Raw genomic sequence first — 13,064 nt, 5'->3', positions numbered from 1 at the left:
TTTGCTAAGGGCTTACCGTATGCCAAGCACTGTACTAAGTACTGGGGGAGATACAAGATAATGAGTACAGACACAGTCTTTATCCCACATGGGGCTCAGAGTCTAAGAGGGAGGAAGGTAAGGATCTTATCCCCATTTTACAGTTGATGGAACTGAGGCCTAGAGAAGTGAACTGATTTGCCCAAAGTTATACAGCAGGCAAGTGGTGCCGCCAGGAGTAAAACTCAGACCTTTTGACTCCTAGGCTCTTGCTCTTCCCGCTGGACTAGGGTGCGGAAGAATTAAACCATTGGAACTGCATTCCACCTCTGCACATCGTGCTTTTAAACAAATTACACTAATATAATAAACGATAAATAAGCTCAAGGTCCACAGTGTGAAAAAATTTTGTGCATATTTGTATACTCCACTTCCAGTGGTATGAAGGACATTGTGGAGAAATGAGAAGTTTTTGTCTCTGCCCAGTCAGCCATCAAAACTGTCCATCTCATCCCTGCACTGCATCTTGGATAAATCCGGCCACTTCCACTGCCTATTTGCCTTGTCCTCCAGAATACTCCTTGAAGTCCTTGATATGGGACATTCTGTCCACAGAAACTTTAGTGCACTGTTATTACAACTGTATGCATTGCAGATTGTAGCTGAAAGACTCACAGTGCAGGCCTTATACTAAGAATCTCAATATCTTTTCATGAGAATTCTCTTTAGGAAATTGCGTGTTCCGATTTTACAAGATATCTTGTTTTTTTTTGCCAGTTTTTTCTCAAGACACCTATATGTAATCAATAATGGGACATGCTTTGTTCCATATCTTTTTATAAAGCTGATAACCGTGCAGCTTTACCCCTTGCACTGATAACGAAACCTGTTCCAGGAGGCATTTTTTTTTTAATTGTCCTGTCTTGACTGCTTCTGCCCTGTCCCTGCTGTGCAGATCTTATCTACCTGTACTTCAAGGCTTCCAAAGCAGCATCAGACAGGTCTAGATCAGGTTGGGAAGAAGATATGGGAGGGGACTGCCAAGCCCCAACATCCTGGTCCGGTCTGGTCCTATCCCCACGGCTTTGGGGTTATTTTATTTCTTTTGATAAAGAAATCGTCCCCCTCTCCATCCCCGTCTTACCTCCTTCCCTTCCCCACAGCACCTGTATATATGTATATATGGTTGTACATATTTATTACTCTGTTTATTTATTTATTTATTTTACTTGTACATTTCTATCCTACTTATTTTATTTTGTTGGTATGTTTGGTTCTGTTCTCTGTCTCCCCCTTTTAGACTGTGAGCCCACTATCGGGTAGGGACTGTCTCTATGTGATGCCAATTTGTACTTCCCAAGCGCTTAGTACAGTGCTCTGCACATAGTAAGCGCTCAATAAATACGATTGATTGATTGATTGATTTTGATGGCATTTATTAAGTGCTTACTATGTGCAAAACACTGTTCTAAGCACCGGGGAGGATACAAGGTGATCAGGTTGTCCCATGGGGGGCTCACAGTCTTAATCCCCATTTTGCAGATGAGGGAACTGAGGCCCAGAGAAGTTAAGTGACTTGCCCAAAGTCACACAGCTGACAATTGGCAGAGCCGGGATTTGAACCCGTGACCTCTGACTCCAAAGCCCGGGCTCTTTCCTTTGAGCCATGTTGCTTCTCGCTGCTGGTTCCAGGCAGCGTGGGTTGTAAAGCATTTATGGGCGGTTGAAAGTTACTTTTTGTAATTATCTGCCCTTAAAATCCTTAGGTGTATTCAATTACCCTAATTCTGCTTTATCACTTACTGCGATAACATTTCTGGAATGGCTCCCGTTTATTACTGACAGTTTATTGTAGATTTTCTTTAAAGACAAAAGGAAACTAAATATGAGTTCTGTAAATGGCTGTGCTCTGTCCCTACAGGTTTGTGCTGCAAATTTTGGTGAGATTTGCAATGCAGTTGGGCAAGAAGCTACTGAGAAATTTTTGGTATGTAAAATTGAAAGAACTATAATCCCTGACATATTGAGATATTTAGAAATAAATGTTAAAGTTTCATTTTCAAATTGTAATTTTATTTCTTGCCTCTTCAAGCATTTGATCACTGCTGAATGAACAGAATTTCACAAAGGGCCTTGGTAGATTCTCTTTACATTAAAGTGTTTTCTTTCACTTTTATCCCATTTCAGGAGGTCAGTTGTTTTTTTGTTTTAAGCACAGTAAGAGCAAATATTGCCAAAGGGGCATTCTTAAGTGGTCACTAGCATTGAATGCAATGTGAAAGGTAGGTGGTGACACACCAAGGGCTTATAGACCTCTTTTATGGCAATTTAATATTCCCATTTTCCAACCAAATTAATTTTAATAAAATTATTTTTTTGCTTGATAGAAAAAAGTCCCCATAATCAGTAACAATTCTTTTAAACCTGTTTTTGAAAAGGGTAAAACAAAATTTAGTTCCTTGCATTATTAATTTCTGTTTTATTCCATCTTATCCCGTTTATGTTATTGCACTTTTTCTTGAATTTCTTTATCATGAGCTTACTACTATTTGCGCACAAATAAAATAGGGATCTCACACTACTGTTTAAATTTCAGTGGCTTTGTTTTAATTTGCTTTGGCAGATCCCTAAGTTTTTTGAACTCTGCTCTGATAGTGTGTGGGGAATGCGAAAAGCTTGTGCTGAATGCTTTATGGCCGTGTCCTATACAACTTCTCCAGAGATTCGAAGGATCAAACTATCACCTCTCTTTATCAGTCTTATCAGTGATCCGTGTAGATGGGTAAGTTTTGGAATCATGGATTAACGGATATATTCCTTGGATAAAAAATATACATGCAAATGTTTCGCATCGTGTTTTATAAATAAAAATAACTTTCCTAAATGCTGAATTTGTAGATACACAATAGAATTGGAAATCAACTCAGATAAAATTTGGTCAAAAGTATTCTCCTTTTAAAATTTCCAGTGGCTGTGTAAATCTCTATTGCAATTGTAGAAGTTTGGTTTCGTCATAGCTTCTTGAGAAAATGTGAAAAGGAATGCTGTGTACATTTATCTAAAATTGTGAGCAAATTTATGTTCTTTTTAGTAAAACCCGGATGACATTCACTTGAGCCAATCGTAGACAGGAAGAAATTGAAGTGAACATCAATCATCTGTCGAGTGCTTACAGTATGCAGGGCACTTATCCTAAAATTATCAAGGCTAACTTGAATGTATCTGTTGTGCTGAACTAAAATATATGACCCAGGTATAGTGATGGTATAGAAATCAGGAAGAGCCAGGTAATTGATACTGAAAATGTTTTTTGTTTCTTTTGTATTGTTCTAGGTTCGCCAGGCTGCTTTTCAATCCCTCGGTCCATTTATTTCTACCTTTGCAAACCCATCCAGTGCTGGCCTGTATATCCGAGATGATGGAACTCTGAGCATTCGACCTCTAGCACAAGATATAACTTCCAGTTCTAACTCCACAGGCAGTTCTACCAATGCTTCATCCTCTTGGTAAGCCCCAAAAGAGTATCAGAAAAGTTGAGTGATTCACTTGAACCGCAATTGAAAAGGTTTGAGTTTTGGAAATTGTGATTTTTATGTGTATGCAAGAGTAGAACAGAGGTTTTTTTTTTAATTGGGCTTACTTCAAAGGATCATAAGGACCATAAGCTGTTATGCCAGGAGTAGCAGCTCAGATTGCCAGTGACTTCTTTCTTGCTTGGACTCTCTGAGAAGGTGAAAACTCTGGGAGGCCCAGCTGGAAGCACAGCAGAAAATGGCTCCATGCACCTCGAAACATGAATCTGGGGGAGCTGGCAGCAACAGCAGCGTGATCGGTTACCCTTCGCATTTGGCCCGGCTGCTGTTGCTTCTCTTCCTCAGCTCTGGTGACTTCACCCATTTAGAGTGAAATTCAAGTGGATAAGAGGTGGAATAGGTATTTGAGGTGAGCTTCTAGGTGTACCATGTTGAAAAATAGATGAAGGAGTTGGAGTTCAAAATTTAATTGTTTTAATTTGGCCATAACTTCAACTGTAGCATGTATTTTATATTTGAAATAAGACTATTTCAGTTCAGTGCAGCCATCATGTTTCATTAATAATTTCAGCTGAAGTATTTTTAGATATTGTATACATGAAGTATAATTGATTACACAATTCCTTCCCTTTGCTCTTTTAAGGGCAAAAAGTGTATCGATGAGTTAACTAATGAAAAAGCAAATACTGAGACCTTGACAGTGCTACGAATTGGGTAGAAAGCAAACCTTCTGCAAAATGTCTTTACTTCTGTAAGTGGGGGAATAGGGATAATTACAGTATGGATAAGTGACTATCATAAATTTACCCTCATCACTAAACTGTACTAACCTAATGCACATTTTTTCTTTTTCTGCTCATGTTTAAAGATGACATCATTGCAAAGATTTATAAATGTGCTCAACTGACATTCCATTCCCCAATGTTTGCATGTAAAGACAAAACTGAGCTTGTTGCTGTTCTCAAAACTCCCTGTTAGCTTCTTGGTCTGCCCAAAGCCTGTCTGCTAAGGAAAACTCAGCTTCTGATTGTTGTATGGTATGGAGCACATCATCATCAATCGTATTTATTGAGTGCTTACTATGTGCAGAGCACTGTACTAAGCGCTTGGGAAGGAGTAGAAAGGTTGGAAGGGAAAAGACTTGTAAAACAAGACCCAAGCCATTTCTTCATATTCTGAGGTAGCCCATTGTTGGGTAGGGATTGTCTCTATTTGTTGCTGAATTGTTCTTTCCAAGCACTTAGTACAGTGCTCTGCACAAAATAAGTGCTCAGTAAATACGATTGAATGAATGAATGAAAGGTGGGCTGGCCTCCATATTTCCAGTGTATATTTTCATTTAACCCTGGAAGGCCCGGAAATTTTGAGGTGACACCTGTGGCAAAATAGAACATATGATGGACAGAGATCTTAATCAAGTTAGCCCAATCTTTTTTTTTTTTTTAATGATACTTGTTAAGTGCTTCCTTTGTGCTAAGCACTATACCAAGCCCTGTGGTAGACACAAGATAATCAGTTTGGGCACAGTCCCTGTCCTACATGGGGCTCACAGTCTGAGTAGGAGGGAGTAGGATTTAATCCCCATTTTAGACAGGGAAACTGAGGCACAAAGAAGTTAAGTGAGTTGCCCAAGGACACACAGCAGGCAAGTGGAGAAGCTGAGATTAGACTCCAGGTCCTCTGACCAACAGGCCTGTGCTTTTTCCACGAGGCCATCCTACTTCCTTGTCTTCCTTTTGCCAATTTAAGTCCGGTTTATTGTAGTGTTAATTGTATTTTTTCCCCTAGTTCTGTAACAGCCGTGAAAATCAAGCCAGGTGCTTTGACCGAGAGAATATCAACAGGAGCCGTTTGTTTCTTACATGATGAAAGCTCATGTACTGACAAAGAGGAAAAGACTGTGGTCTATCCTGTTGCTCCTGGAGGCGAGCTAACCGGCGATTCCCAGAGTGACAGTACTCATGTGCTGGAGAACGTTAATGGTTTGCAAAGAAACAGTTGCCAGGAACTGAACTCTAGAGTCCATTTTGGAAATTCTGAAGATATATTCAATAATTTCCTTTACTGGCGCACTCCTCTCCCTGATATAAGTCAGGATTTGGAATTGCTTCAGACCAAGAAAGAGCAGATGGAGGATGGATGTTCTAAAATCAGTTCTGTGTATAGTAATTGTGTGGCCAGTAACAAAATTAAAAAAGTCCTGGAAAGCTTGCAGGAGCATATGATGGATGATCCAGATGTTCAAGGTAAATTGTATTAGCAGGAAATTTTATATCTATGTGAATTTGCTGTATAAACTCATTCTCTTAACCCCCCTATATATGATCCTGCTCATAAATAGAGTACTGCTTTACCACCTTTTCGGATTACAGGCAGAGCAGTCTCTTTTTTGATATAGAAGGTCAAAATAGTAACACCTCTGGGAATCTATCAAAATCATGCCTAACTAATCCACCAAGGTCTTTGCACCTAACAAGGTGAAACGTAAGCCCTCTTCCCCAGGCTTTTCCCCATTTGCATTTAATGCTTTAGTAGAAGACAAACTTTGCTGGCTTTTTGCTTAACCCAACTCTTTTAGGTCCACTGGTATATTAGAATTCTTATTTGATTTAGAGAGTTCCAAACAGAATCATTTATATGCTATTTCCCACTTATATGCTATTCTGTAAGTTTATGAGCTGTATGACTGGTTGGGAGGTAGACTCAATTATTCCAAAGTGTTGTAGATAGAATTCCATTAGGGAATTGGGGAGCATTCTTCCAATAATGTGCATCTATTAGGCTAGAATACGATGTGATGTTGGAAGAAATGGCCCACAGAGGCAGCCAAGGCACACATAACAGGACTTTGTCGGGAGGATTAACACTGTTAGAGGACTGCGGAAAATCCAGTTACGCGTTTGCCTAGCTTGTGACCTTAAATTTAGAAAGAAAATTTTAAAGTGTCTCTCATGTATATTAATTTACGAAAAATGTATTTTGAGAAAATGAGTTTTCAAATTCATGAATCTTTAAACTTTTAATTTTTAATTTTATCATTTTATAAATAACCCTATTTTTCCCAGCTTCAAGTGTTAAAAAAGATTTGTGACAAAATGTGCAATAATCTTTGGCGTTTAGAAATTGAAAAGAATAATACTTTGAATCTATATGCATCTCCATGGAGTTCAAAGTGTCTAACATTTTTTGTCTTGTAAGGAAGGGAATGACTTTCACAATGCACAGGTTTCAGGGAATAAGGTACCACTTTTTCTCAGCAGTTATAAATAAGGTGTGAAGGAAATGCTTAGATCCTGTTTCTGATCCTGGTTTACCCATGGCCACATCCCAGGGTATGGAAACGGTGCCTTAGAATCCTCTCTTCTCTTGGGGTCCTGAATTCTAGCTAAAAATGGCCCTCCCTCCAGGTTAAAGAGTGGGATAGAATAAAATTGGGGTATCTCCTATATTCATGCAGCCCTCATCATAGCAGAAAGGAGGTCAGTTTTTAGCCTGTCTTGTTTCCTGGCTGAGTTAGGGGTAAGAAGGCATGTCTTGGTTATGTTTTCTGTACTGCCCTCCTCAAAATCTGGAGAGTTCAAGCATCCTCTACCTTCCTCATAGTTTCAGATCCATTTTACTCTGAAACAGGTATCCTAGTTTCAGAGTGAGGCTGAAGCTCAGACGCTGGGAACCTCACCGATTGTTATGGCAAATCACTAGTTTAGAAAGCTGTGGGCTTGTGAAGCAGGACGTTGCTTCCAATATTTCATGGTTTTATTGCTGCCTAGGATATCTAAAACTTCAATGAACTGAGCTATAGATGAATTATGTCCCTTTACTGAAGGAAAATTGAGACAGGGAAGTTGTTCAAGAACTCTATTGTTTCCATGCCTTTTTCTGTTTGACTGTGCTGTCTCCCTTTAAGGGTCATCAGAGAAGGCTTTAGTTTTCATGATCAATTTGCATTAATAGTTAATCTATTTTATAAACAGTACGGTTCTTTGGAAAACATTAATTACTCCCTTGCTCATGCTTGTTTGCAAGACTTTATAGCAGTTAAAATAACAGTTTCCTTCTTCAAGAACAATTTGTTCTTGCTTTGTTTTGAAGAGTGAAACAGATTTATGAAACTAATCACTAAAACATCCTGTTTCCGTAAATTGCTTAAATGTTTATATTTTTGTGCAGCTCAGGTTCAGGTATTATCAGCTGCACTTAGAGCTGCTCATCTCGACTCCATGAGTGATTCAGAGGACAAAGCTTCAAAAGAACAAAATGAACTTTGCAGTTCAGATCCTATCCCTGCGACAGAAAATCAGAATATTTTGGCCTCTGTGTCAACTCAGGAGGAAATGGCTGAATCATTGAAGATTAGGGGATTGCAGAGCCAAGTAAGTGCACACCCCCACCCCCTCCCCACCCCCTGCTGCACCTTTAGTATGTGTGTGATCAATTTAGGAATTTACATTCTGATTTCCTTGACTCAACTGAACTATGAATTATGGTACATTGTTTACATATACAGTAATTTGACTTACTGAATGAATCTTAGCACTACTGCTGTCATTCTAACACCATAAACACATGTCCTAAGATTATTTTGTATGATTGGGTAACTTATTATGGCTCACAAAGTTTGAACAACTCTTCTTGATCCCTTGGTTTGTGGGGTGGTGACTTTCTCCCCTACCTGCCTTTGTTCGGGGTGAAGACCTATCCTGCAGGAGTCGGGGAGGGCGAATCTGGGATTGTAGCCTTGTGGCCGGGGGCTTGTCTTCCATTATGAGCCCCTAGTCAGTCATCCAATCAGTGATATTTATTTATTTATTTTAAGGGCATTTATTAAGTGCTTACTATGTGCAAAGTACTGTTCTAAGCATTCATTCATTCAATCGTATTGAGCGCTTACTGTACTAAGCACTTGGGAAGTACAAGTTGGCAACATATAGAGACGGTCCCTACCCAACAAAGCACTGGAGAGGTTACAAGATGATCAGGTTGTCCCACGGGGGGCTCACAGTCTTAATCCCCATTTTGCAGATGAGGTAACTGAGGCACAGAGAAGTTAAGTGACTTCCCCAAAGTCACACAGCTGACAATTGGCGGAGCCGGGATTTGAACCCATGACCTCTGACTTCAAGGCATGTTCTCTTTCCACTGAGCCATGCTGCTTCTCTATTTATTGAGAGCTTACTGTTTGCAGAGCACTATACTAAACACTTGAAAAAGCACAATACACCAGAGTTGGTATATGTAATGCCTGCCCACATGGAGCTTACAGTCTACAGCTTCACAGGACTGCAACTTCCCCATCAACCCTGAGGTGAAAACCCTTCCGCAAGCGTGGGGTGGTAGAAGCCGGCCTTTCAACTTTTAGAACCATGAGGAAGTTGGAATTGTTGGACAAGAATTTGACTCGCAGGCCCGTACTGACATTTCAAAATCGTTGTGCTATAAAGCTGAAAAGACTATAAATTTAGAAATGTCAATGCCATTCATCATAGCTTGAAACAAGTCATGGTTTGCTTGTATCTCTTTAAGGGATGAACAGTAAGACTCCCATTTTGGGGAGGCAAATGGGTAATACGTGCATTTAATTCTTTTAGGACCCAGAACATCTTAATGGAACCAGTGAACTTTTGCAAAATGAACAGAATCCTAATTCTTCCTCATTTGAAGATAAATCTAAATTGCAGGTGTGTGAAAACATTGATGATATTGGGAAGCAAATTGTTGAAAATGGTTCTTTAATGGCTTCAAAAACTTTTACTTTAAGAAAACTAGCCAAAGATAAGCATTCCTATTTGGATATTTTTTTAATGCATCATGATTTTCAAACCAAAGCTTTGAAGTTTCGTTTTTTAAAATGTTTTTATCCAGTGTTAATAGAAAAAGAAGTTTTACAAATATGTTGGTGAAACATTTTGGGGTTCCTTCAGTCCTCTTTCTGGTGGGAATTAACTTTGAAGATTATTTTGGTAGAAGCCTTAGATGCTCAGTGATGTCCCTGGGATCATAAAGGTCTTGTTTTTTTCTTTTCCAAAACAAGGGGTAGTTTTTTCAGAGTGCACCATGAGGTGTCCCCCCCCCCAAAAAAAAAAAAAAATTAATACCTAAAACATTGCCACTATCCATTGTCTAACTAGGTGAGTATCCCTCATGGCAAGGGAACCATCTGGGATCCAGCTAATCTGTCCTGTTTACAGAGCACAGAAAATCTTCGATGTTACCTGTTGAAGCATACCTTGTTTCGACTCACTCTGGCCACATAGAACACTTGGATGAGGATTTAAAGTGACATTTTTAATAGTAAAAGATTTAACATTAGTGTACCTACTTAAAACAAAAAAGTTCATTTTTTACCTGCACAAGCACAATTTCCCGTGGGGTTACTTCTCCCCAAACCCTTGCATTTCTCTGCAGTCAAGTTCACTGTGGTCTACCGCATCCACAGGTTGTCCTGGTAATGTTTTTGCTTAATACAGCCTTCTTGGAGAATTCTAGCTCCTCAAGCCTGTTCCCTGGGACTTTTGCCTAGGATCCATGCCCAGATCCTTCCCACTGAAAGTAACATCACCAACCACTTCAAAATAGTCATAGAGTTTCTTCCCTCTTCATTTTCCCTTTCCCAGTCCTCCCTTGTGATTGGCCATGCTCCTTGGTGGAACCACTATTAGCATGATTGATAGCTAAGCAGATCCCACCTTTTCGGAGGTGGGACTAAGAGTTAGCCACCCTTTCTGAAACTGAACCTTTCTAGCCTCACATTGCTGTCACAATTGGTAAACAAAAACTATTATTGTGGAAGTAAACTTTGATGACCCAACTAAATTCTAAGGCAAACTTGAAATTTTGCTCTCTTCTCAGTTACCTTATGGAAGAATTGGTATGGACTCTTAGTCGTGCACCGTTGCAATGAAAATGGTCAATTCTGCTTCAGTGTAGGTTAATCTCAACCCTTCCATTCAGTCATTCTGTTTTGTGACATTCAGTTCTTATCAGTGGAGCATCAAGAACAAACTAATGAACTTTGGTGTGAGCCAGTGTGTTCAAACTTATCTTTAAGGAATGAACACCCCACTCATGACAGGAGAAACCAATCGTTCCAGTGAATCACTTTCCCCTCCCAAGGATAGAACTGCTTTTCTGAGGGCAGTTTTACTCATTTGCAAAGTTTTACTCATTACTCAGAGTGCAAAGTATAATTATTTTCTCTCCTCCTAGGATATTATACCTCAACCGTTATTAGATCAGTACTTGTCAATGACTGACCCAGCTCGAGCTCAGACTGTCGACACCGATATAACCAAACACTGTGCTTATAGTCTTCCGGGGGTGGCTCTGACGTTGGGCAGGAAGAATTGGCATTGTTTGAAAGATACTTATGAAACACTCGCATCAGACGTACAGGTAAATATATTGTTAAGAAACTAAAATTTAGGATTTGTTGTAATCTGTTAAGAACAACTATAGCAACAGCTATTTCTTCATACTGTGATGTACAGATGAAAACTGAAATGAGAGATTGTCTTAATGTGATGCTTTTATTTTTTTTCTGTTCCTCTTTCATGCCTTTTCACTTCTGGTAGTTATGTCCATTTTTCTTATGTTAATCTTAGCCTTCCTGTATTTTTACTCCCCATTAGGCTGCCTTTTTTTTCTTTTTTCCCCCCTTTCTATTTCTGAGTAAATGTTGAAAAAATTTAACATGTCTTCAAGTTGGAAAGAAGTTAAAAACAGAAGAATTCAGATATGAGATTTGGGAGATACATCCACATGTTTTTCTCTAAACAGGACACTTAAGTGGATCTTTCTGATTGGTAATTGGATCGTTCTTATATTTATTTATTTTTTTTTTTTTTGCGGGGGGCATTTAATTTGACCAGTGGAAGGTACGTCGGACATTAGCGTTCTCAATTCATGAGTTGGCTGTCATTCTTGGAGATCAGTTAACAGCAGCTGATTTGGTGCCTATCTTCAATGGGTTCCTGAAAGATCTGGATGAAGTACGAATTGGAGTTCTTAAACACCTTTATGATTTCCTAAAGGTAGGAGGAATTTTTCCCCAGGGTGTGTTATGCTAGAATAAAAATATTCAAGCACACAAAAGTTGTTTTTTTTTTATGGGGTTCATCACTTAAAGTGATAATGCTTAATATACTTCATTAAACTTTAGTTAAGGGCCTAATTGAAAAACTGCACCTGTGACCAGAAATTTTAATAATTAGGATAGAAAAAGGACTGTGTATTAGCATCATCAAGTGAATACACTAGCTATAAAATACAGAGGAATAAAAAATGCAAAATTTAAAAATACATGTATTCGGGTGTTCACCACAGAGGTGAAAGGAGTAAAATCATGTATCGAACTCAAAATTGTAGGTATACTTGGTTGGGGGGGCGGTCTTTAGAGTGTTTTTGTAATTACTAATAAACTTTTGGGGAAAATTTGCTTTAATTTATAGTTGCTACATGCAGACAAAAGGAGAGAATACCTTTACCAGCTTCAGGAATTTGTGGTCACCGATAACAGTAGGAATTGGAGGTTTCGATATGAACTAGCAGAGTAAGTAATGCCTGATTTTTGAAGATATGAATGTGAGTTGGCGGGTGTATCAGTAGCGCGGCCCCGCCCTGGTGAGAGATACCGGCAAATTTATAGTAGCTCACATAGATGCAGGAGATCTAAATTGAAATTGGGAAATAGACTAAATTGTTCAAAAACCTGAAGTTTTGATACGTAACACAGATAAGGCTAATATTTGAAGACATTTAAGCATCTTAGAATTTTAGTGTTTCAGAGTAGTCTGATCAAATCATGTACTGAGTACCCATATGTATTAGTGGTAACTTGGAGGATTAAGAGTGACTTATTTCTATCACATATTTATTGAGCACCCATGCAATATTTTATTACTAGGAACCACAATGCAAGGCACTTTTACTATAGTAATAATAATGCAGATGACTGTGGTATTTGTTAAGCACTTATTCTGTACCGAGAATTGCGTTAGGCTGTGGGATAATAATAATAATGATGGTATTTCTTATGCACTTTCTATATGCCAAGCACTGTTCTAAGCGCTGGGGTAGATACAGGCTAATCAGGTTGTCCCACATGGGGCTCACAGTCATAATCCCCATTGTACAAATGAGGTAACTGAGGCACAGAGAAGTGACTTGACCAAAATTGACAGATAAGTGGTGGAGCCGGGATTAGAACCCACAACCTCTGACTCCCAAGCCTGTGCACTTTCCACTAAACCACGCTGCTCCTTGTGATAAGATTACACAGTTCCCATTGTACATGAGGTTCACAGTATGAGAGAGGGAAAACAGATGTTTTATTCCCACTTTATTGACTTGGTCATTAAATTTGGCAATCACAGTAAACTGTTCCATTTTTGCAGGAATGTCCAAGACTGGTTAACATTCAAAAGAGCCATCTGACTTTGATTCTAATCCATTAATCCATTGGGTACAGTAGCCTAGTAGATTCTAATCTAAGCTTAAAGTGTACTATTTAGTCAATTAAGAGTTGTTTCATGTTGAGGCAAACCTCCAAATTGA

General features: G+C 39.0%; 1 protein-coding gene across 2 annotated transcripts in view; it reads left to right on the top strand.

Moving 5' to 3' along the window:
* The window catches only part of LOC119931521 (serine/threonine-protein phosphatase 4 regulatory subunit 1-like), a 48,008-nt gene that overhangs the window by 22,104 nt on the left and 12,840 nt on the right, over positions 1-13,064 (top strand). For both annotated transcript variants that reach the window (XM_038750261.1, XM_038750259.1), the window contains exons 8-16: positions 1,901-1,966; positions 2,603-2,761; positions 3,313-3,485; positions 5,301-5,758; positions 7,683-7,885; positions 9,101-9,190; positions 10,719-10,904; positions 11,381-11,542; positions 11,960-12,060. In XM_038750261.1, coding sequence (XP_038606189.1) covers positions 1,901-1,966; positions 2,603-2,761; positions 3,313-3,485; positions 5,301-5,758; positions 7,683-7,885; positions 9,101-9,190; positions 10,719-10,904; positions 11,381-11,542; positions 11,960-12,060 — 1,598 coding nt within the window. The remainder of the gene's footprint in view (positions 1-1,900; positions 1,967-2,602; positions 2,762-3,312; positions 3,486-5,300; positions 5,759-7,682; positions 7,886-9,100; positions 9,191-10,718; positions 10,905-11,380; positions 11,543-11,959; positions 12,061-13,064) is intronic.

Source organism: Tachyglossus aculeatus, chromosome 8 (genome assembly GCF_015852505.1).
Source record: "Tachyglossus aculeatus isolate mTacAcu1 chromosome 8, mTacAcu1.pri, whole genome shotgun sequence".
Lineage (NCBI taxonomy): Eukaryota > Metazoa > Chordata > Mammalia > Monotremata > Tachyglossidae > Tachyglossus > Tachyglossus aculeatus.
This window is presented reverse-complemented; position numbering and strand designations above follow the sequence as displayed.